Raw genomic sequence first — 24,801 nt, forward strand, 5'->3', positions numbered from 1 at the left:
ATTCATCTCTTCGTAACTTTCACATTACTCTTAGTCCATTAAAACAAGATTGATTCTGGAGTTTTAAGTTACTGTTTTCAAATTTGATCCAGGACTGAGAAGTCCCACCAAGTTCTTTAATTTATTCCACAGAAGAAAAGAGTTGCTAGCCAAGGTTTTTATCTTGGTGTTCTTAACCTGAATGCAATCAACAAGTTCTATCAACCAAAGACTGCAATCTTTGCAGGTCTATCGGGATCTCAAAATCCTCTTAAGAAAAAGCAAACAATATAACTAAAGAGCACTGCTGATTAAGAGGTGCCATTTTAACATGATTCCATGCAAGCGCTGGACTACACCACTCATCCCTTTCTAAATATGAAAGGGACAGATTTATCTTTAAACAAAAGTTTACAATAATGTAATTTACTGTACAACTGATTCCTTTTAATTCTCCAACTTAATAAAACAATTTGTCTAATAGTGTATTCACACAAATAAAGCTACTCCCTTCAGAGACAGCACATCTTACCATTTTAACCTGTGGTGTATCAGAAGCCCACTTGGCTTCTACTGCCTGAAAAGCATGCTGTGCCTCAAGAAAGCCATACCATCGTTTTGCATGGACAGGAGCTTTGTTTTGCTGTAATTGCTCTTGCCATACGTTATTACCTGTTAGAAAAAAAATTTGCCAAGCTATTAAATTATGAATATGAAATGATTACTGAGAGCAGTTTATGACCAAGAAAAATTTATTATTTCTAAAAAAAAAATCTACTTACCCTGTCTTCTGAAAAGACATACTCATGGGGACATAAGTAATGCTAAAGCAAATTAAACAAACTCCCTCCAACCCCAAACCATGCTGCATCCTTTCTTGGATTCATCAAAGCGTAAGGGGGACGGGGACACATGACTGGGGAACATAACATTTTTCTTTGCACCATTCACCTCCAAATTCATAACTTTTTATTCCAAGAGAGAAATACAGGATATCCCTCTACTTTGTCTACAGTGGATGCTTTCTAAGCATTAGCAGAAATGAAGCATATATCAATACTACCCTTTATTTCTGAGGGGCTGTATTCCCACAGTCTAATTTTCAAGGAACACAACTTCATTAGGAAGATTATGATTGGAAAAAATATAAAATACACTCCCTTCAGATTCACTCAAGAGCAGCAACTTTGGAAAAAAATACCTTTTAATCTCGAGTATGCCTTTTCCTTCCACAAGGCATTTGGTTATGCTGACTGGTAGACTGACACCTATCAACTTTAGACATACATCTAAGAATATAAAAAGAAAAGCCATAAAAACAGATCATAAAGGTTCTTTTAACCTCTGAAGGGTACTTCGCAGAGTAATATATACCTCTTTCAATAACTCAAACTAAACACCAAAGAAACTTTCTCTACTAAAAATAAAGTCATTGAAAAGTCTGTATGTAATTTTACTCTGCATTACAAGATAATTTAAACTTTTAATCCAAAATTTCGAGCCATAGCAAATTTTCACATTTAGGCACCAGGTAATAAAAAGACAATCTTACTGATACCTTTTAGTACAGCCCACACACACAGATCTGCAAGACTCAGAGAGTTTCCGACCAAGTACGTTCTTAGAGACAGAGAGTGGTTGAGCTCTTGGACTGCTGAAGGAAACTGTTTGGCAGCAACTAACTTCGTAGCACTGAACTCCAGCCAATGGTCAATCTAGTTTTAAGGGACAAAAGACAGTCAAAGTTACTAATGGGATAAGAAAGCTTGTTAAAGAAATGAAGTAATAAACAATTCATTTATCAGCTGAACAGAAAATATTAACTGGAATATAAGCATTAAGTATTGGACAATAATCATAATATATACTTAAAGAGCACTTAAAATAAAATATACTGAAACATTCATCCAGTACTATATTAACCGATTAATTTTATTCCTTGAGGTTGTATTCAAACTTCAGAAAATACTGACTTCACTAAAGCTATTCCCACTGGTAAAAATAATCAGCAGTTCTAACATACTTATTTATCACACACAGTCCATAATATTTATCATTATCCTTCAAATATTTAGTTGCCACATTTGTGACCTACTTGAACTTCCTGGTACTACTACAGGATAAGTATGCCATTTTCACCTCAGTCCCTATCTTCCCTGCCTCATCTCCTTTAAGATTTGAAGAAATGAAATCCCTCCCTCCTCTCCCACAAAACTGTGCTCTCCCATAAAAAAGAAAAAAATACATTTTGGCACATAAAGAAAACCCACACTAATCAGGCCCTTGGTTAATAATGTAGCCCTGTCTATAAACTGAATCCCTCAATCCTGTAAGAGACCAAGTTTCTCTTCCAGTCCTCTGTCCTTATTTCCTGTGCAAGTGTTCTGTAAACTGCATCAGGAATCCTTCCAATATTTGAGCTGACGTGGCAGGCACAGATGTAATTACACCACCACAGAATTCAGTTCAGTCATTTGCAGTTATGCTTCACAACATTTGTACTACAAGTGCAGTTGTCACTGTACTTCTCAAAGCACAACATTATTTTTGAAAGACGCGGAAGTGAAAAGTAGTATTTTATTAAAATATCAATCTTGAAAGAGTGTTTGCAGAGGTCTCAGCTTAACTTAAAAACAAGGGCTTTGGTCAGAGAGTTTAAATAGCCTCAAGATAGCCTACAACTTTTCAAATGCCTTACGAGCAATATACTAAGACAACAGACTAAGAAAACACTTCTCTTAAAAAAAGCTATAAGGGTTGAAGCGTGATTACTACTAGCTTCAAGTAGCTGTGGAAAAGAGCAGAATCAAGTCCTTCAGTCCCTCCCCATATTTCACAGGAAATAAATTTCAATTTATGTGCTAGCTTCAGCAACCAACTCAAAATTTAGCACAATTATTCTGAGCTGGACTCCAGAGGAATTTTCTCTCATTTCATATAATACCCATAGTTCCTAATAACTTCTTGTAATCTGTGTTAGCGAGGAATATAGAAAAGATCTCTCTCTAGCACAAAAACTGTGGTGCTCTCATGGCACCAGGAGGGAAGCACTATGGAATACAGGACTTCACACAAGGGAACATTCCATCTATGTGGCAATGTCCTGACACATTTCACTGAATGAAATTGGGGACTGGGTTTTGTCCACAGTAAAAACTAATTCAGCATTTCAGTATCATATATTGTTCCTTGGTGTTACACTGAAGTGTTACAAAGTAGCAACTGATGAAGATGATGATGATGAGAGCTGAGGAAAGGGAAGACGGAACATTGTAAATGTTCCCATTCCAGCCTGAATTATTTTGTTATTAAACTGTCAGGTTCAGAGTTGTGGTTGTAGGGGCAGGATAAGGGCAACCCTTTCAAAGCTCAGATTTACAATTCTTCTTTACAAGAAGCAGCAAGCTTAAGAAAACAAAATCCTCAGTGTCGCACACAGTTGGAACCTCAGTCTAACAATAAAATGAAGAACAATACATACAAGTTCCAGAACAGAAACAAAACAAAGAAACCAAAAACTTTGCTCACAGACCAAAGGAGGATAAAAAGAAAAAAAAAAAAACAAAAACAGGCACAATTCCGTCTCACCTCAGTGTGTTCCAACAGATTTGAGCCGTACAACCCAGCAGAACCAGCAACTCTAGCCAGGTAACGAGCTATTGAATTCACATCAGTAAATGAAACCTGACTAAAAAAAGAAAGAGGCAAGATAAAGGTATGTTAAATTACTACCTCCAGTTCAAGTTTAATTGCACATAGTTGAAACATGTGTAAAGCAAAGCAAAATAGTTTCTGGGTGAACCAACAGGTACTAGGTCACCAGAAAAAAAAAAGTATCTAGCAAATGCACCAGTCCTTGCTTTTTTACCACCAGATGGAACAATAACCTTCTAAACATAAAGCAATTTTTTAGATAAACAGAAATTAAAGGAAAAAAACTGATTACTCTTTCAAAGAATAAAACACACTCTCCACATCTGACAGAATGCCCAAGTACAACCTGAGCTACATATTTTCCCCTGAGCTATATATTTTCCAGAACATATGGAGTTAGATCAATATTTGTTTTCTTTTCACACAAGAAGGATAACTTTGAAGAGTTCCTCAAGAATCTATAGACGAAACAAGAGGTTTCCACAAAGGGTTTAAGGGCTATTATCAGGACAAAAAAACCTATTACTTTGTTACTCACTTCACTCAATTCACACTTCACAGAGACTATCCCCTGCTGAAGAAACTTGGCTGTCTGTATTTGTTTCTTACTCAGTCTTCTCTAGATAACAGACTACTTTGATTTTTTTTTTTCCTTCTCAATAGATCTGGAAGCAGAAGGACCTCCAAAGAGTATACTATTTTCTGTGTTCTAATCTCCCTTTTCTACCTCACATACAGCATTACAAAGACTGCAGACTGATAGAAATCTAGCTTCAAATTAATCTAAGATAAATAGGAACATTTTCATTAAGATTTACCAAAGCAAAAGCTTAAAAAAAAACCTTTAAAATAAAATTCATAATCTCAAATTAGTGCTCAACTTTCCAGAGAACTAGCTGACAGCCAAGTTTTAGCTAGTTAGTGAAAAGTTTGTCACCAGATTTTAACTGCACTTCAAAATATAACCTAGAAGAATTGCAAATGAAATGTTCTCTCTTGTTCAAGCCATTAGAACTAATGTTTTCCTGGGGAAAAAAAAAAAAAAAGTAAAATCAGAGGCTAAAACATCCCAAATGAATTTCAAGTCATGCCAAAATAAGACAGTTTCAGCAGAATTGATGCCATGAAATCCATTTAGCAAAAGCATTAGCTGAGATAAGAGTTCAGCTGATGCTTCTCAAGTTACATATACACTTTAAACAGACTTTAAAATAGAGAATCAATTTTTTTAATGATTGTGCAACCGAGCAAGAGAGAATTAATACAATATTAAGGTTTGGAATAACTTCTTTAACATAATTCAACGCCAGGGATAAGAGGACACTAATACAAAAAATTCCATCCAATGGAACCATGATTCTAGATATTAACCACACGTTACCAAAGTGCAGAGGAGGAGCTTTTGCTTTACATTTCTGACAACTTCCATTACAGCTAAAATACCTGTTTCTGCAATACAACGGGAAGAAGACATGGCAATATGAAATTATTTAATAACATAACATTTCAAATCCAAGTTCATGAATCTGTATTATTCCAAGGTCATCCCCATATGTCACAAGAGTGTACATGTACATGTATTATCTTCTGGTATATTTACACACACACTGCCTAAAATGTGAAAGGAAAATGAAACCAAAACTAAGACTGTTTCAGGGTGAAATCTCATGCAACTAAAAAATATCCGATTAATTATCATTATGTAAGTTGTGTTCCACATATGCATAGCACACCCTGAAATTATTAATGCTGTAGCAGCTGAGTCCCAATATAATCTGCCACATTTCTCTTGCTTCAATCAAAAAAAAAAAAATAAAAAAATCACAAATTCAACGAGAGCACTAGACATAAAAACAGCTATTGCAGCAAGAATTAACTCATATTTGAGTTCAAGTCTAACATTTTAAACAGAGTTCAAGTCCAATGTCCAGATACTGCATTTAAGAAAGCAATATCTGCACCAGTAAAACAATCATTATGACTGAAGACTGTGAATCATCTTCTACTTTGCTTTTTTGCAGAAATACGGACACAGTGACAAGCTCTTTCCCCTAAGGTTAGAAGACAGTGAAAAAAGCTTAGTGTTAATTCATGAGGATCAGGTCAAGAGCTCTGCAACACAACATAAAAATACCATGCTGCACTTGTAACCATTCTACAGATATTCAGGAATACCAATTTATGATGCATCTACTGAAATAGGTCATAAAATGCAAGTTTGTTTTTTGACAGAACCGAACTGCTGACAATCATGATTAAAAGCTTACACTTATGATCACTAATTGCAAACTCATCATAGCTTCAACACTTTAAGTTAGGAATGCAATGTTTATGGGTCAAAATACGTACTTTACTGGAGATACTAGACATCAGAGATTTCTACTGATAGGTCAATGTTACTTAAGATACATCTCCTCTTGCTATCCAGGTATTTTACTTCATGGAAGGCAAGATGACAATGCAGCTTCCCAAAATTAACAGCATTAGTCCTGCATTTCTGATCTATGTATGATCCTACTCAGATCCTAAAACCAACATTTGTGCCCAATCTGAAAATATTTATTCCAATGGCAGAGTATTTTTAGAAGGAGACAATGGATTTCCAAAACACTTTCCAAAATTCTTTCTACAGGATGCAAATGGATGGCATGGTGTAGTGAATTAGCACTTTTCTGAAATAACACCATGCCTTCACTTAAATGCAGCAGTGAGCCCAAAATAGTGCCATATAAACCTTTGACAGCCATTGCAGCACATATGTACAACGTCCAAGGAATCTTGGATATACCAGTCTAACATTTTATGCCTAACATAAAATGGCTTTGCTTTTGATAAACCATGGCATCTCAAAAAGCCAAATACCTAAATAATAAAGTGACTGGTACAGCATAAATGATTACATATAAGTGCATGCAAATAAAAATACCAAAGCTTTTTCCATAAAGGTCAAGTTTGGAATATATTGTAAATGTTTCGCCTGTGCTACAAAGAGGCATCAGTGATGCAGTGATGAACAGAACTGTATTCTTCTCTTCCTCCTACCTGTAAAGGTTACGGTCAATGTTACACCATGTGATTTCTAAAATTGCTGACCCAAAGCTGGAAGGAGAGATGCAAAGTCACTTACTCAGACACACAGAGGATGGTTTCTTTGCCTTCTTCCACTGCAATTTCAACATCATTCTTCACATGCTCCACTGTCAGCAGAGCTCCTTTAAAAATAACACATGAGAAAATGATACTGAACTTTCTTCCAGAAAAGATATCTTTCATCATAGCAATAAAACAATTACATTTCTTATTAAATAGGACCAGGTGACCAAACTGACTCCTTCAAGTAAGATTGTCCAGGAAAGAAATTAATGTTCAGTCTCATATGCAAGAGGCTTCTTACTCTTGGCAATCCTTACAGCTTCAAATTGATAATGTTCAGCATTCAGTAACCTGCAGTGAGCTCAGCAAGTGTTAGCAGCAATACATTTTGCTTCCTAAGTGTATTGTAAAAATCAGTGCTGTCCCCCACTATAGGTGGGGAGCATAATCAAACTGGTTTAAATTACTGAACAGCATAGTAATGTACTCCATCCTAGCCCTGACATATGCATCAAAGGAGATCAATTACTGAATATGCCAGTACTTTCTGAACAAGGACAAGACTATTTTTAACCTGATTTAATGTTTATGAAAAGATTAGCCATTCAAAATGAAGAAACCCTATCCACCTAAAAGTGCAGGAAACTTATACAGGGTTTTCAGAGTAAGCAGTTCAGCAGGGAGAGTAAGAGGTGGTCTATAGGAAATAAAAGACTTTTTTGAAGTTTTTAGGCTACATTGTCAACTGGATAGCTCTGCTAATATTCAAAGTGCCTTGATGCAAACCTGCTCTGATCTCAATGATCTATAGCATGACACAGTTGCTCAAACAAAGCACTGAGCTAACTTGGCTGTATTTCTGGATTGGCTCTGGTCCAGATTCAGCTTACTGAGCATAAGTAAAGGAGCTTGTGTTCTTTTGCTTTGCTTAGAAGCATGCACAAAGACAGAAAGTTTTTGCATAGGCAAGTATTACTTAAATTAACCTAGCCAAAGGACTATATTGTAGGTCGTGAAAGGCATCTAACCTTTTATAGTGCTCACAGTGTGCTGTGCACTTCATCTTCCCTAGAACAACACCCAGACTACCCAAGGCAGATGATGCAAGCTATTAATACGCTGTCCTAAATACAAAGCACTGGAGCTAGGAATTCCCTAGCTCTCACCTCTGCTCAGATGCAGACCCTTCTTGTATCCTTAAACTTTTATCAACAGTAAGTCAAGGTTCTTCACCCCATCAGTTACCTGTAGAAGTCAGGATGACATCCCTTGCGCAATATGTTTGTAAGATGTGCAAGTATTTTAATAACACGCATGGAAATACTTTGAAGATGAAAAGCATTATGAGTACCAAGCCATGCAATTAATACTAACAGCATCATAAGCGACTACACTTTTCCCAGTGCACAGCAGATGAATAGTACAAAGCAGGAATGAGCAGGATGAGTGTGCTTGTCTTCTCAATACAAATGTTTACTGAAGTGTTTCCTCTGTAATAGTTCTAAAATAATTATGTGATCTCCTGAATTACATCTCTAGTGCCACTCACCAGTTATCAAGAGATAAGAATCCTCCAAAGCCTCCCTAAATCCGTGTTAATCAGCCCATATTGCACCATATCTTTTCTAACAAATTGTTATAAATAAGTATCAGGAGAAACATTATTTAAAACTCGTATATTATACCTTAAAACAATAGCTACACAAGTTGTATTCAACTCTGAAATGCATTTAGGAATAACAGCGTGAAAAAGAAATCAATAAACTGAGATGAAGAATGTGAAGAAAATATATTCTGAATAATTAGAATGGAAAAGAGGTATGAAAGACATATAAAAGGCTGTGCACAATGGAGGAGGTTCTCAGGCTTGTAAAGGCAAAATAACACCGAAGGGCAAGAAGTAAGTGAAACAGCAAGATTTTGCAGTGAAACTCTGAGCTAGCTCCCCAGACGAGCCAAATTTTAGCAGCAGGTTAGAACTGACAAGGAAACATAGTTAGGCAGAGCTCACGAACAATCTGAATTCGGGCTGCCTTGAAACCGCATCCTCAGCGCGCTAACTCACCTGAGGGGTCCACCTATGACTCAGTTTCTTTAGCCTAAGTGCAAAGCAACCCGGTGGAGCAGCCGCCGGAGGGCGGCAGGACCTGCCCTGCCCAGTGCCTGCAGACCGGGGCCGAGCGGGCGCTGCGGAGCACGACACGCGGCCGGCGCCTCCTCAGCACCTCAAGCAGCGGCGGGACCGACGGCGCCGTGACTGTCACACCACCGGCCTGCGCCCCACCTCAGCAAGGCGGGCTCGTCCCGAAACCCTAAGGCACATCAGCCGTCTCCCCCGCTGCCGAGGCCGGAGGGGGCACACGGCCCCGGGCTAGCCGGGCCGCAGAGGGCAGGACGAACAAGGGCCCCCCCTCGCCCGTCCCCACGCGCATGATGCAACACAGCAACCCCACGAAGGGACAGCACGCCGCCACAGCACCACCCAGCACAGCGGGAGGAGCGGGGTACGCCCCGCACTCACCGAGCGGAGGGCTGCTCGCGTTGACGGTGAGGCTCAGCGTCGCCATCCCGCCGACACGACGCCGGAACCACGGCAGAGGCTGAGGCGGGACGCGCGGCCGCGCCAGCAAGACAAGCGCCGGCCCGGCTGGTCCCGCCCGCAGCCGAGGGGCGGGGCCGCGCGGAGCCACTTCCGGTGGCGGGGTGTGAGGCGGGGAGGGTTTGATCTGGGCCTCTCTAATAGTGGGGTCAGTCCGAAGGAGATGGGGAGGCTGGAGTTGAGTGGAAAGCCTGGGTGTTGTGTGGAGGCTGCCTCATCTCTCGCCTTGTTGTAGGCCTCTGTAGGGTTGGGTGCTGCCGATTCGCTCAGGCAAAGGCTTCTCTAGAGCTTTGCAGGAGCTCACCGTAAACCTGAGGTAGATGTGTGGCGGTGGCTGTACGGAGAGCTTCCGTCGTTTTTCTGTCGGTAATGACACAAGTAGATCAAGCGGCGCACGTATACCGACGCATGTGGTGCGGTGGTTTAGCAGTCTGTTTAGTTAAGACTCTTACTTGCTATGCTCCTCGTAAACGTGGATTTTGCAGTGTGGCCCAAGCTAGTCTTGGAATGAATTGCTAAAATGCTGTGTCAGCAATTTTTCTCTTCACAGGATGCAGACTCAAGTTCACATTGTTGCAAGGACAATGCAGTGTTCCCCCCCCCCCCCGTCTAATTTATAGATGGTATTATAGCACCTCATGTGCTGCTAGAGACATTATCAAATGCTTGATTGGTGAACTGGTGCTGTTTTGTGCAGTGGGTGTAGTGGTATAGCCAGAGCATGACTGTGTCTTATGTGCTGGCTTTTATCCCAACTTCCCTCAGTGCTTGCCTGTGTTAGCAGTTTTACACTTTGTGTAAGTATGGAAAGCGGTTCCATACATAAGCATTTTTATACATCAGGTAGAAGCTGGTGTATGCTTTGTGTGTTTTACTCCTACTAAGGTAACTGTAAAGGAGCAGAGCAATAAATTACAGCAGAATTAGAGAGAAGCTTATACAAAGGAAACTTTCAAGCATATAGCAAGTTTCAGATGAAAATAAGGATAAAGAAACAGATGAAATTGCTAACAGTGAGTTCTGCGATTTGTATTTTTATGTTCTATGGAAAGGTTTATTAAGCAGGCTTTGAGTTGTCCAAGTTTTTCTCTGTTTTGTGTCAATGTGCTTTACAAATTCACATGCAGATTTTTATATGAATACTAAAGCATGCACATCCAAAAGTCCTGCAGAAGGTAGGGGTAAGAATTATGTATAACTGAGGTAGTGAAATGATGTTAATTTTGTATGTGGAATGATTAAACTTATAATGGGGCAAAATGTGAAGGCTCTAATTAAAGCAGGCTGAATTTCTGTTGCATGTTCTTACTAGTCATGAGCTTGAGAAAGGAGAAGAAAGGTGAAGCTGTAGACGAAAGGATTAGATGCATGTGTTGTTTCTATATATATGCAGCTTTAATCCAGTGTCATGATAGCATTATGGACTGGCTGATAATAGAATGCAGTAAGTGGTAATCTTGCTAACTGATCTGTAAACGTTATGATAAGCTGACCTCACTAAGGAAAGCACTTCCTTAGATCCTTTTCCATGCATGAACATGGGAGACAGAGAATGCTCTAGCAAGAGATGCTTGCTGGAAATAAAGCCAGGTTTAAGCCACTGAAGTCACATTGGTGTTACCCTACTGTGAGGAAAGGATGTAATCTAAAGACTCTAATATGTGTGATGAAAGGAGAAAGAAGCAACTTGTACACACTGAAGGATTTGGGTCACAAAATGTGAAGAAAACAAAGTATGCAGGGGCTCCACTGGTTCAAAATACTCCAGAGTCCTAAATTCAGCTTGAGGAGACATCTGTTTTGGCCAAGGTTGCCACTGTTAGTTAGTCGTATGTAATTTACTACTTACTCTCTTTTGTGTTCACGCAGACTGAACAGTTGAATCCTGCTTTCCTAACTCCCATACCTATGGGAAAACTGACTGAAACAGGCTCTCCAATTTGTAAGTTCATTTTAGGTGCTCTTGTCATCTGGTCTCTCTCATTCCCTAATGTGCTGACATTCCATAGGACAAAGACGTGGTAGTGTCGGGTTCCTCAGCTCTTGGGGCTGTTGGAAAGGCACCTGGATATAAAAAAATCTCAAGTTCTGGCATTTAAGTTGTCCCTGTGTATGACAAAGTGACCTAGGATGCTCTCCAAGACTGAGATGACACAGACCCCAAGAGAGGCATTCCAAATCAGAGAGGTGCTGGGAACTCCTCTCCCTATTGCAGTTTCCTTGGGTTCTCCTCAGTTGAGGTGTTCTGAACTCTGCTGTATTAATGCTTCACTGATCCCAAATGGATCCAGTGATCCAGGAACCTCTATTTGAGATGTTAAGAGGTCCAGCTGGCCTGGTCTTGGCTTCTGCAAAACTGACACCCCAGCTCTCCACAAACAGCAATCTCTGTCATCCCAAAACCAAGTACAGATCAGAAAATTCAAAGATTCACTTCTAAGAATCAAAACTGTGAATTTTATAATAAATGGGCTAATCCATCCAGGCAAATTCTTAGTCCATTTGTACTTAATAAACTCTTGTTGACTACATACAACAAAAAATATTGAACAACATCAGGAAAATGACTTAACATGACTTTGTGCCCTGACTATTAAGATGATTTTTGGACTCTACTGTTATGATCAGCAGTATGTTAAACACAGAAATGAAGAACAAATACTGCCAAAGGATGGTTCAAGAAATGTGACTGGTTTGATGTTTTCTGCTAAACACAGCAAAACAATCTGATCCAACATATACATATCGATTCTGTGTGCAATTTGAAATTATTGAACACCTTAATGTAAGAATGCAGTTCAAACTCTCTAAAACAGTATTTCAGGCTCAGTTATCATCTTGCTTTCTTCTCCAAGCTCGCTTTCTCAGCCTGCCAGGCCAAGTGAAGATGTTTTATTTCTTCAAGGCACAAGGGATTGTTTAACAGTGTTAGGAATACGACTGGCATAATAGTCATAATTTCTCAAAGCAGCAAGGACCCCAGCAGAATTCATGTGTTTCACTTCCTTGTTATACTGAAATGAATTTCCATGGATATCAGTTATCTTGCCTGAAAAAAAAAAGAAAAAAAATATAAAATCAGCAAACAAGAGTTGGAGAGAATCTACGTAATTAGTACAAGTGATACAGCTAAAAAACCAGACTTTGTTGTACACATGCCTGTCTTCAGATGTGAAATATCTTTGCTCCCAGTTTAAGTGCAACAGTTTTGTACTGACTGAAATCAAATAACTAATGGTTTTATTTTCTTTCAGTAATATTTACATTCCTTGTGTTTCAGGAAAAGACCACCTCTCTCTTATGGATTAACTAAAATGCTTCCTGAATAGTTTTTACATTTGCCATTGACAGGAAAGAAGGAAGTATCTTGTAATAAAGTAAAAGCCAGGGTAAGCCTATACAACAAACTAACATAATATAGAAATACCTTAGCTGGTTTTAAACAAGTTTCTAGAAATCACTTAGCAAGACCAACACTGATCTTTATGCAAGCTAATTTAACCATGACATACCTAAGTAACAAGGAGGCTAAATACAGCCCTATGCTGCCCCAGATTAATTGGTTTTTTTGTGCCTGAGCTAACCTGTTTAAAGCTATCTCAATTATCAACACTAGAGACTGCAGATAATGTCATTACAAAGCCAGTTATCATTGCTTGACAATTTAGGAGATTAAACCCCATTTATCAGCATAAACAGCAGAAAAAAAATATAATAATACTTATATTCAAGTTCTTGTCAGTGAGACTTTTCATAACTCCTCTAATCTCTTCCTCCCTAGAAAGGTGAAGTGGCTTATGTTGGCTGGACACCACTAATTTTACTGAATTACACAGAATCATAAAATGGTTTGGGTTGGAAAGTACCTTAACATTGTCAGTTCCAACCCCCCTGCCATGGGCAGGGAAACCTCACACTAGACCATGATGCCCAAGGCCCTGCCCAACCTGGCACTGCTGGGGATAAAGCATTTACCACTTCCCTGGGCAGCCTGATCCAGTGCCTCAGCAACCTCACAGTAAAGAACTTCTTTCTTGCATCTTACCCAAATCTCCCCTGTTTAATTTTAAACCCACTACCCCTTGTCCTATGACTACAATCCCTGGTGAATGACTCAAAGGAACAACTGCATTGTTTGGCCTATTTTTGTTGTTTTAAAGAATTCTCTGTCCACGTATTACATAATATGTTACTAATGCTAGCCTACTACATGCACTTAGGACAGTGTGATTTTACTGTGAAATAGTAGCCAACAGAAAAAAGCCATTTATTTTGGCCTATCCCTTTGGAGCTACTGTTGATTTCAGAGGGCTTTTTTTTTTTCTCTATGAAAAACGTAAGTAACTTTAAACTACATTTCACTTATCTTAGAATTTTGAATGATATTAACTTACCTCCCACAGCATGTAGAATAGCTTCCGGTGCACATGTATCCCATTTCTTGCACCCAGGACTTGCAAATACATAAGCAGATGCCTTGCCTTCTATAAGCTGAATGACCTGTTAGGAATAGAGAGTGGCAATCATTGCAAAGGATCTAGGCATTTAGAATTGGGTAAAACTAACACCAGCAAACAGGGATTAGATCAGTTTATTAATGTACTTAACTCTCAGAAAAGGAATATTAGCCATTTCCTTTCCAATATTACAAGAAATTATATTAAGATTTAGAAAGCTATAGTGGATTACCATTCTAAGTGATCTATTTTGGATTGTTATGAATACAGTCTAGTAGATGAAAATCTGATCTTAGTTTCAGAAGAGAGTCTGTTTTTGACAGCCATGACAAAAAAAAAGCTTTAAAAACTGTAGCAAATGGGTATTCCCTGCATGCAGAGAAGTTCTGCAAAGGAAATATCACTGAGTGCTTTTATGTTTATCCTTTCACATAAGCTGCTAGATAGTTGGAACCAAAACTGTATTAACATGAATGAGAGGAAATGTCTAATAGCTGTGATTAAACTGAATTCCCGTTTAGTCTTCATTAAAACTTTTTATTTTCTCCCCTAGAAACAAAATACAGGGCAAGATGGACCTGAGCTATTACCAGCATGGCCACTGTTATCAATATACCTGGACCAAATTCTCTCTACCTCACAGCACACTGAATGCTAGGAAGAGAAGTTGTGCTGGGAAAGGAGGAGGAAATCTCCTGTACATTTATGCAAGTAAGTGATTTCTTTAAAAATTATTTTTTTTTCCAAAGGTACCACCTCCCAGTAATAAGAAAAGATTTATAGCTTTTATACCTTGTTTCCTGCTCCTCCAACTCTGATGACACTGTCTGGATTCAAAGCACTGATGCATTCGTTTACCAGGGCACTGCTGTGAGAACGGGTGGTAACAATGATGTGTTTCCCAGCAGGTGCTTCTGTGAGCTGAAATCCAAAGGCACCTATGCCTAGGACTCCCCAGATTGTCCGTCCTAGCACAGCGTCAGGTCCTGCCTACAGAAAAGGTACACAGGTCCAGGTGACGGTTAATCACAGTGATCAGCATTTAAAGCTCAAATGGAAGGAGTACTTAGAGATGTCTGCATATCAGGGAGTATAATACTAATACTAGGTTATACATTTAAACTACTCTAGAGCTCAGAGTAATTGGCTCTAAGGCAAGGACATTGTTTACCCTTTTCTTATCTGTGACATTGTGGTGCATTACATTCTGCCTCCAATGACTGATGTTAATATTTGTATATTTCTGTACTTCAGGCACAATCTGTAACTGAAAATATCATGTCATTTTAAATGTTTTGTCATACATATTACACAGAACATATGGAATCGGCTGACGATATGTATTACATCAACTCAAGAGCTTTTTCTTTAAATTCTAGTGAGTTTAATCAATCAGGCTGTGCCAAGTGCTTTTTTCCCCATCACACATAATACTGATATAATCTCAAAACATGTTTAAATGCTTGTAGGTTGGCCATCCTGGACTTATTCCTGTAACCTAGCATGATATACTCTAACCCAGCTGTCAGTGACAGGTACACTTGGTTTACTACAGGGCTGCAGATTTATGGCAGTTACCACGTTTCACAAATGCACCTACTGCGTGGATTTACTAGAGAGTTTATAGCAAAGACTCCAAAACCACTGATCTGTACTTATTTTACAGCACGTACTCTGTATTTACTCTAGCAATATGTACAGCATATATTCAATATATCGTATATTACACAAGCCTCAGGATTCAGTATAGCTGTTAGTAGATCCCTGAGATTCAGTTCCTGCAAACCAACATTCAAAATCATATATATTTAATAAAAAACTACCACCTTGTAATCCAGCATTAAGTCCACTATGTGCTGCTTTTCAGTTGAAAGTGTGTTAATTAGAAAAGGCTTAGAAGAGACAGTCAGAAATCATCTAATGCTTTTAAACAAATCAATGCATTTAATACCTCATAGTTGTAATAGGGCTGGTTAATAACTCCTGCTATTGCTTTGCCTCCATAAGCAATTCCAATAAGAACCGTTACGTGGTCAAGGAGACCTGTACAGAAATCACATGAATGTAGTTATGCTTCTAAAAGAGAGTATATATATTTAAAAAGAGCCCCTTCAACGGATGTCCTGATACGCAGAGTGGTATCTTAAAAATGCAAATACTAATCAGAATTTTCAGGTGCAATAGCTGGTTGATATAACTTTTTTAGTCATTTACCCTTGAGGTTTGCAAAAAAAAAAAAAATGCCCCAGATAGAATTCTTTTAATAGAACTATGTTATAATTAACACAAAATGAGGAAGAAATTTAAAGATACAGCTAAATGGAAGTATATGATAACATTCTTCTTTAACTGTGGTGTGGTTTCTTTAACGGTATTCAAAACTAACAATTTGTTGACAATTGTACATCTCTCTTCCTGAAAAGGGGAAAAAAATCTGCCTAAAAGATTTCACATTAATCAACTAAAAAATGCAGCAAGAAGTTTCAGCATATTGTTTCTGGAGGTTTTCTTTTGTTTTCTTCATTTTAGGGTCTATTTCTAAGGACACAAATTAGGCTTTGCTGAAAACAGTTTCAGAAGAATTATGATCTGAACGAGATATTTTATTTTGAAAGGGCTACAAATACAGCTCTGGTATTTGAGTTGTTTGAAGAGGAGGATTGAGGGCATTCCTGTGTGATTTAGCCCCTCAATTGAAAGTATATGTGAAATTGTAAGTTTGACTTAAAGCTGAAGGAAATCTGCCAGCAATCAAAGGCAGCCCTTTGCTCCCTGAAATGATAAAAACTGGTGGGCATTCAGTACTCCATCAGGAATATTCAATACTGAATGGAATGATGAAAAAATCCATAGAACTCACAGTAAAGAAACAACACCAGCCTTATGAAACAATATCATGTGTAACTCCTATCATATAACTATCTACATGTGCATGCTACTTTATTACATTCCTTTTTTGGTTTAAATCAACAGAATTAAAGGAGAGGCCAACCTTCAGTGTACTCCTTGGTTCCGTCCAAGGGATCAACCCATATTACAAGCTTTAAAAATACAAAAATAAGGACATTAACAAATACAAATGATGGAAGTTGTCATGCAAAGTATATATATTACTTCAGTACTTTCATTTCCTTACAGGAGTAAATACAGAAAAAGTACACAAAAAAGCTTAAAAACTGACTAGAACTTCTCAGCAAGTATCTTTATAGAGGTACGAAGGCTTAAACTTGACATGGAAATGACATTATTATGTCTGAAGTAGATAAATTAATTTGAATCACAAGTTGCAGGAAGCAAATGTCCATTTCCCACTATTGCACCTCAGGAATATGCAGCATTTCTGGCTGTGGAGGTGTGATTCTCATAATGACATTTCAGTTTTCCAACAAAAAAGAAAAGCTTGCAACACTGGAATAACCTTTTTCTTAACACATTCTTAGCTAAAATCAGTAAGTAATATAGTGTAAAATATGAAGACATGTATAGCGTTACCACATTACCTCTTCCTCTTTAATTCCTGTGTACTGAGCAGGACAAGTTTTCTTCAGGATTTCTTCACAGTGACCATATTCAATTAGTTCCTCAGTTACCTCATCACCGGGCAGTTCCTAACAAAAGTATTCTTAGAATTATCGGAAAAAGATGTTAGGCTAACCTCAGTTTGCCTTAGAACTGTGAATTTACTTGTGGCTTGCTTGACAAAGCTAATGCAATGGAAAGGTGAAATGGAATACCAATATTTTTAATAGGTTATTTCTTAGCCAAACAGATTCTACCGCAAGTTACTGAACTTGCGGTATGAAATAAACTAGGTACTTACTTCTTCTCCTATGATTGTCACCTTGGGAAACTTCTGTGCCAGCGAAGCACAAATGCTCATTTGTACCAGTCGGTCAGCTTTAGTCTGCAAGTCATTGGCTCCTGTCTGTAAAAGGATGGATGGGAATTTGTATGTTTCAAAGCAACAGCAACAAAACAAAAAACAGCTGTACAATGGCCCATATGTAATGCTGAATATCTACCTTATAATGAAAAGGAAGTCTAATTAGATAAATCATCAACCTAGTAAATGATCCTGAGAGAGGCAGGCTAAAAACTGAAACAGACAGTTTCCCTGCACACCCCAAAGCTAAAACAGACTGCTGTGATATCAGAACAATATTTAGATGCTGTGTTCTTCTCATGCAATGGTACAGTTGTACTGATATGTATTTGTGCAAATACTGCACTATGTACAGAGTAAATTAATATAGGTGTGATCACAGATACGAGGGAAAAGCAAAACCAACATGCTATCCAAAGCTTGTTTTTTGTTAAGAAAATCAGGACAAAACTGTGGTGTTTCTTTTAAGTGTCTGAACATTCTTTAGAAATACCTGTCAAAAGATACTTCTCCAGTGCTCTTTTAATCCTTTAATAAGGAATATTTCTTGTATTGGAGAGGTGAGGACTGTATTTCCTTCCTTATTTGCTGATCTTCAAAAATACTGCTTTGACCTGTATCTAAATTAGCATTAGTAAGAGAAATTATATTAGAACAAAGTAAAAGTTATACCTTCTCCACTATGCCCAGATCTCCTGCAGCCATTACATTTCTAACAATTGTTGCAGCTTTTTCTGCAGCAGAATATGCAGAGGCGACCACACGCATGAGCAGAGCTGGAGAAGCCATGCTGAAAGCTGAAAGGAAACAAAAAGCAAACTTAGAATCATAGAATAGTTAGGGTTGGAAAGGACCTTAAGATCATCCGGTTCCACCCCCCTGCCATGCACAGGGATGCCTCACACTAGACCATGTCACTCAAGGCTCTGTTCAACCTGGCCTTGAACACTGCCAAGGATGGAGCATTTACCACTTCTTGTGTGTTTCTCTCTTCAAGAGAAGACAATAAAGAAAATATTTTAGTTAATATTCCAAACAGACAGAGTTAGAGCTGAGTAGACGGGGGTTTGTGGGTAACTTCCAGTGAGCAGTAATGAAGTGAGCTTTGACTTTTTGAAAAATACATTAAATATGTATAAAGCTACTTCAGACAAGTTTTCAAATACCTATGCTCTGATAGAGAATCTAGTTCTCACTAAAATAAAATCTGACATTAAACAAGAAAAGCAACAGAAATTCATAAATGTTAGAAAACGTGTAGTCTACTACTAGTCCATTGGTTGAAATGTAAAACAGGTTTTTGTAGATGGCCTAATTGTGGGCACAAATTAGGTTAATGATACACAGATATCCCAAACTTGTATGTGGAAGTCTGTTCATCTAAAGTTTACCATCCTTTCAGTATTTAACTTCTCTTGCTTTCTCTAAGAAAATCTATTGCATCTTTTCCTGTTCTGGTTCCTCAACATAAAAAAGACATGGAACTGTTGGAACAAGTCCAGAGGAGGGCCATGAGGATGATCAGGGGACTGGAGCACCTCCCATATGAAGACAGGCTGAGAAAGTTGGGGCTGTTCAGCCTGGAGAAGAGAAGGCTGCGTGGAGACCTCAGAGCAGCCTTCCAGTATCTGAAGGGGGCCTATAGGGATGCTGAGGAGGGACTCTTCATTAGGGGCTGCAGTGATAGGACAAGGGGTAACAGGTTAAAACTTAAACAGGGGAAGTTTAGATTGGATATAAGGAGGAAGTTCTTTACTGTAAGGGTGGTGAGGCACTGGAATGGGTTGCCCAGGGAAGTTGTGAATGCTCCATCCCTGGCCGTGTTCAAGGTCAGGCTGGATAGAGCCTTAGGTGACATGGTTTAGTGTGAGGTGTCCCAGCCTATGGCAGGGGGGCTGGAACTAGATGATCTTAAGGTCCTTTCCAACCCTAACTATCTATGATTCTTTCCCTCAACACTGCATGTCCTGTAGTTCTTCCTACTGTAATCCTCTGCATCTGTTCCCCAGCACACATCAGTGCAATTCACTGTGCCTTCAGTTCCCAAATAGAACAACTATCACTTGTGAAAGGCTGACAATCATCCATTCCTCCCAGCTTTTCTCTACCTCAGGAAAAAGAAGTATGGATCATCAGGCTGCAGTCTTTCAAATTCAGAGCTAGTTGCTTTTCCTGTCAATTCTTTCTGTCTGTGTAGATTACATGCTTTTTGGGTTTGGTTTACACATGCAATATACTTCCAATTTAATTCTTGAGCACAGAGCTAGAAAAATACAGAGGGATTCATTCATCATCACATAGAAGACTGTATTAGGCTTTCCTCATAACCAATATTTGCAGGAATTGCAGCAAGTATTGCATAAGTTGCACTAGTAGGTTATTAGACAATATCCTTCCATTCTTGCTTGAGAAATCTCAAGTATAGTGTACTCAGTAAAGTATAATGTAAGGAGGTTATAAGGCTAGCTACTGTAGATGATAGTGACAGGACCTCAAGTTCATGTCTTTACAGTTTACAGCAAACAGCCATGTTAGAGGTACCAAAATCCCTAATTTAGCTGGTTTAAGAATTTTTCCAGCACTTTACAAACACTGTATGGGTATCTCTAAAGCCAGAAGATCTTTGAAGCTAAAAGAGTCATTGTGTAAGTACATTAAAAAAGCATAGCTGCTACTGGTTTTTATGACCTACTGCTCATGGATGGGAGCAAAGTGCTCTGGAGTCCTGCAGAGTAGGCAGGGTCTGTACCCGAAGTACTCTATCTTTGACTGGTAACAACGGTTACAAAGGAGATTTCTGAAATGCTACCCACAGCAAAAAGCAACTCTCAAACAACTGAAAATTGTAGAGCAAATACGTGTCATAACACACGGGGAGACAGGTACTATTTTAAGTATACACTATCATATGAAACAAGTTAAAGGGAAGGAAAGTTGAATGTAATTCATTCCATACTGAAAATATCTGAAATATTAGAACTTCTGAGAGAGAGTAAAAATTAGCATATTAGATGGAAAGTTTTGGTTAAAGAATTGAGCTCAGAAGAGGATAATTAAGATTTTGATGCTCAGCTTCTCATTTGACCTTTTATTATGCATTTGATCCTGCTTTGTAAAATAAGGTTTAAACTTTATTATTTTAAAGGCTTGATTTATTTAATGATTTCATAAGTTAAAAAAACCTCTCAGAAAACAGTACAGAAATACTGTCTTATATTCTTCAAGCTCGACCCAAGATGTTTCTTGGGCATGGTTTTCTTGGACATTCTTAAAGCAAACAAATATACTTTCTGTAGTGAACCTATACCTGAAATTTTTAAGCAAACCTTAACATTTAAATATTTTATGAAAAACAAGATTATGAGAAACTAAAATGGGAGGTTCAGCAACCCCTCCTCCCCAATATATAGTAACTAACTAACGAAGTGTGAAGTACGTTATTGCTGCAAAAGACAACTCAAATTTTTACAGGGCTGTACCTCCTATGTGGCACATTTTCCGGTCTGTTGGACCTTCTTGGTTAGGTAAGTTGTCCATAAGTTTCTCATCTCTAACTTTTTTAATCTCAAATTATGTAGCTTATTTATAAGTTTATGGCTCTTTCTGATGAGGGCAATGTCTAATACTTACTTCCACAAGCTGGTGAAGGGCCTGGAGCACAAGTCTGACGAGGAGCAGCTGAGGGAACTGGGGGAGGGGTTAGCCTGGAGAAGGCTCAGGGGGGGCCTTATCCCTCTCTACAACTCCCTGAAAGGAGGATGGAGTTAGGTGACTGCTCTCTTCTTCCAAGTAACATGTGACAGGGCTCAAGCTGTGCCAGGGGAGGTTTAGACTGGGTATAAGGAAAAATTTCTCCCCCAGAAAGGTGCTCAGGCATTGGAACAGGTTGCCCAGGGCAGTGGTGGAATTACCATCCTCGGAAGCGCTCAAAAACAGTGTAGATGAGGCCCTTAGTGACATGGTTTAGTGGTGGTTTTGTCAGTGCTGGGGTAATGGTTGGACTTGATGAGCTTAAAGGTCTTAATACCTGATTCTATGATTCTATGAACACATCCAAGAATATATGGCTTGCTGTGGACAAACAAGCTTGACTCTTATAAGGCTGTACAGTTTACAAAGATTGCACAGCAGCTATCCTTCAAATCAAATTTGTCTATTATTTCAAAACCAAAACAATGTTCTGCAGTTTTCTCTAATGAAAGGAGAAGGTGGATGTCTCAGAGCACTGGACAGCATGCAGAGCTTGCTTTTGCGTGAGCATGCTGAGCCTGAGCTTCTTTCCCTGAATTCTTCAAAGGCCAGGTGATGAGAGCTCTCTATTCCTTTACCATAGACTTTGGCTCACGTTTCATAAAAGATAAACTTTTCACTCTGTGTAATGTGAAGAAATTATATTTACCCAGAAGCGGGCTAGGGCTCGGAGTGGGAATGCAACTTCTAGGGGAAAAGGGCAGTGCTGCCTCATTTCACCCAAGTGTTTAGAGGCCTTTTGAGTTTGTACTGAAAATAATCATTACTTTTTTAAAGCCTGTTCCTGATTCCCTTGTGATGAGGGCTCCCGGCGGTAACCCGCGGCAGCGCACCGCACCGCACACCAGCCATGCTACCGAGCCGCGCTCTCAATGCATTTAGGCAAGCACTGCACAACGCTGCACAAGCGGCAGCCCCAGCAAACTCACCGTCCCGGCCGTGCTGCTCTCCGTCTCGGCAGCGTCCCCAGCACCCCTTCGCCCTCCGGCAGCGTCCGGCAGCCCAGAGCCCGCCGGGAGCCCTTCTTGTGAGTCCTTTGCCCCGAGGGAACAGGAGTCCAGGCCGCGCCGCCGCCGCAGCAGCAGCCGAGACCTCTCACAGGCGCCGCCCGCTTCAGGCAGAGCTCGCCCCGATCGCGTCAGGGAGGCGTCTTTACAAACCAAGCCCGAAGCACCCCAGCTCTTCCCGGCTCCGCGGAGGACTGACGCCTTCTCCCGTGCTCTCGCCCGCCCTCCGAGGCGTGGAGGAAAACGCGTTGCGCCGTGGCATGTCCTTTACCGCGGCCCGTCGTTGTTGTCGCCATCCCGTGCCGTAGCGCAGGCGGAAGTGTTCCCCCGCGCACGTCGTAGGAGCTACCGAGGATGTTCCGGGCCTGGCGGACGCCGCCTCTGGCGGGGGCCCGGGCCCAGGCCCGAGCGCGAATCGCCTGGGGATGGGCGCGCCCCGCCGCCTCCGAGAGCCGGCAGCCCGCGGCGGAGCAGGATTCCCCGTCCCGGGACACCGTGCTGTTGCCGCGCAGCCGCTTCCCCGCGCAGCTGCCCGGGCGGCTGCAGCCGGAGACAGAGCTGGAAACGCAGCAGGTAGCGGCGGGGCCGCGGCTGGGTCCCCCGGGGGAGGCGTGGCCCGGCAGCAGCTCATGGAGGGGAGCGGGGAGGCTCGGCCCTGGGGAGGAGGGGAAGGTGGCTGGCTGAGGTTACTGTACGGGCCCGGCTTTGCTGCCAGTAAGTTGTAGGTGTGGGCTGCTTCAGGTGAGAGCCAGGCCGTCTACAGTCGGCTGTCAGAGTAAGTTGAAGGACTTTAGTTGTTTATGTGTAAGCACAAGTACAGGCTGGACGGAGACTGGATTGAGAGCAGAAGGACTTGGGGCGTTGGTTGATGAGAGCTCAACATGAGCCAGAAGTGTGTGCCTGTAGTCCAGAAATCAGTCGTGTGCTGGGCTGCATCACCGGCAGCATGAGCAGCAGGTCGAGGGAGGGGATTCCGCCCCCCTACTGTGCTCTGGGTAGATCGCCCCCTGCAGTCCTGGCCAGCTCTGGGCCAACAGCACAAGAGGGAGGTGGAGCTGTTGGAGCGAGTCCAGGGAAGGACAACAAAAATTAGCAGCACCTCTTCTATGAATACAGGTTATAAGAGTTGGGATTGTTCAGCTTGGAGTAAAGGCTCTGAGGAGACCTTAGAGCAGCTTCCAGTACCTAAAGGAGGCCAACAAGAGAGATAGAGAGGGACTTTTTACAAGGGCCTGTAATGGCATGGAAAAGGGGGAATAGTTTTAACCTGACAGAGGGTAGATTTGGAGTAGACAAACAGAAGTTCTTCCCTGTGAGGGTGCTGAGGTGCTGGCAAAGGGTGCACAGAGAAGCTGTGGCTGCCCCATCCCTGGCAGCATCCAAGGCCAGGATGGGTAGGCCTTGGAGCAACCTGGTCTAGTGGAAGGTGTCCCTGCCCATCATAGGTGGCTGGAACTGGATGAGTCTTAAGGTCTTTGCCAGCCCAAACCAGTCTATGAGGTACAGGTGGGTACACTCTGGTTTGCTACTGTTTTGTTTGGCGGAAGAGTAATGACCCTGTTGGTTGTGGAGCGCAAGAATAATAATGTTAGGCTTAGTGTTATGCCTGTCTTGAGCTTTTTAATACTTTTAAGCTAATAATGTCTTCTGCTACAGAGTTAGAAAAGTGAACTCTCCATGCTTGTTTGTTTGCTTTTATTACATGTTTTACAATCTAGCCAGAATTCAGGAAGTGATGATTTAGGTATTTTCTTGTTGTCTCTACAGAAATGTGGTTTTTCAGAACTGTATTCATGGCAAAGGCAAAGGAAAACGAAGCAGGAATTCTGTCTGCATGATGGACCACCTTATGCCAATGGAGACCCTCATGTTGGCCACGCGTTAAATAAAGTAACTATTTATTTGTTCACACTGTACTGCTTTGAAGTGGTAAACATGTCTTATAATGTGCTGTGTGATTTCCCCATGGAAATGGGAATCAATGGAATGTTAAGTTAGTAACACTTTTTAAGTCTTCAGTTTTCTTGTAGATGGAGCTTTTCAAAAGCAAATGATGTGGTTATGTAGATGCCATATGATGCCAAGGTGATACAGATACCATAAGAGAACATGTACCTATATTCCAAGTGTTCATTTATGAGGCTGGATATTTCAGTCAAAAGAGGACATCTCTTTAGAAACAGACCAGCCTGTAATTCATTCCTAATCAGTATTAAATGCACAGTTTGTGTATGGAACATATAGCATGTAGACACATGGGTGAATGTATATTTCTATATGTGTGTATGTAATAATGTTACTGTAATGCATGGTTGAGCTGTGTCTTGCTATTCTTTTTTCCTCCGAGTACTTTGTAGATTTGTTCCATTGAATTTATTT

The 24,801-nt window shown here is 40.3% G+C and overlaps 3 protein-coding genes across 9 annotated transcripts in view; 1 reads left to right on the forward strand and 2 right to left on the reverse strand.

The window, feature by feature from the left end:
- Nucleotides 1-9,367, reverse strand: part of EPRS1 (glutamyl-prolyl-tRNA synthetase 1) — a 39,180-nt gene extending 29,813 nt beyond the window's left edge. For all 6 annotated transcript variants that reach the window (XM_057398754.1, XM_057398752.1, XM_057398749.1 and 3 more), the window contains exons 1-5: nt 9,248-9,367; nt 6,761-6,845; nt 3,568-3,667; nt 1,538-1,694; nt 512-651 (exon numbers count right to left, since the gene is read on the reverse strand). In XM_057398754.1, the coding sequence (XP_057254737.1) occupies nt 512-651; nt 1,538-1,694; nt 3,568-3,667; nt 6,761-6,845; nt 9,248-9,293 (528 nt within the window). In that variant the 5' untranslated portion in view covers nt 9,294-9,367. The remainder of the gene's footprint in view (nt 1-511; nt 652-1,537; nt 1,695-3,567; nt 3,668-6,760; nt 6,846-9,247) is intronic.
- A 2,633-nt stretch (nt 9,368-12,000) lies between these two features.
- On the reverse strand, nt 12,001-22,497 carry BPNT1 (3'(2'), 5'-bisphosphate nucleotidase 1). 2 transcript variants are annotated; one of them, XM_057398756.1, is made up of 9 exons: nt 22,345-22,497; nt 18,338-18,462; nt 17,603-17,707; nt 17,283-17,390; nt 16,775-16,823; nt 15,734-15,825; nt 14,575-14,772; nt 13,720-13,825; nt 12,001-12,374 (listed from the first exon to the last, which is right to left on the reverse strand). In XM_057398756.1, exons 2-9 carry the CDS (start codon nt 18,452-18,454, stop codon nt 12,226-12,228), a joined length of 924 nt encoding a protein of 307 aa, XP_057254739.1. In that variant the 5' UTR covers nt 18,455-18,462; nt 22,345-22,497; the 3' UTR covers nt 12,001-12,225. The 2 variants fall into 2 exon arrangements, with proteins under 2 accessions (XP_057254739.1, XP_057254740.1); XM_057398757.1 differs by lacking the exon at nt 18,338-18,462 and adding an exon at nt 18,159-18,285 and having other exon boundaries at nt 22,345-22,402.
- Nucleotides 22,498-22,726: 229 nt separating this feature from the next.
- The window catches only part of IARS2 (isoleucyl-tRNA synthetase 2, mitochondrial), a 32,306-nt gene continuing 30,231 nt past the window's right edge, over nt 22,727-24,801 (forward strand). Inside the window, exons 1-2 of the mRNA XM_057398763.1 lie at nt 22,727-22,995; nt 24,190-24,312. Of these exons, the coding sequence (XP_057254746.1) occupies nt 22,777-22,995; nt 24,190-24,312 (342 nt within the window). The 5' untranslated portion in view covers nt 22,727-22,776. The remainder of the gene's footprint in view (nt 22,996-24,189; nt 24,313-24,801) is intronic.

This window comes from Pezoporus wallicus, unplaced genomic scaffold (assembly GCF_028554395.1).
Source record: "Pezoporus wallicus isolate ANWC-B61680 ecotype Strahan unplaced genomic scaffold, APGP_CSIRO_Pwel_v1 contig_5231, whole genome shotgun sequence".
Classification (NCBI taxonomy): Eukaryota; Metazoa; Chordata; class Aves; order Psittaciformes; family Psittacidae; genus Pezoporus; species Pezoporus wallicus.

Coding starts and splice junctions, on each gene's coding strand:
- BPNT1 (XM_057398756.1), bottom strand. CDS start 18,454: ATGGCTTCTCCAGCTCTGCTCATGCGTGTGGTCGCCTCTGCATATTCT. Junction 17,708..18,337: donor ATCTGGGCATAGTGGAGAAG/GTATAACTTTTA, acceptor ATCCTTTTACAG/ACAGGAGCCAATGACTTGCA. Junction 13,826..14,574: donor TTGGAGGAGCAGGAAACAAG/GTATAAAAGCTA, acceptor TATTCCTAACAG/GTCATTCAGCTTATAGAAGG.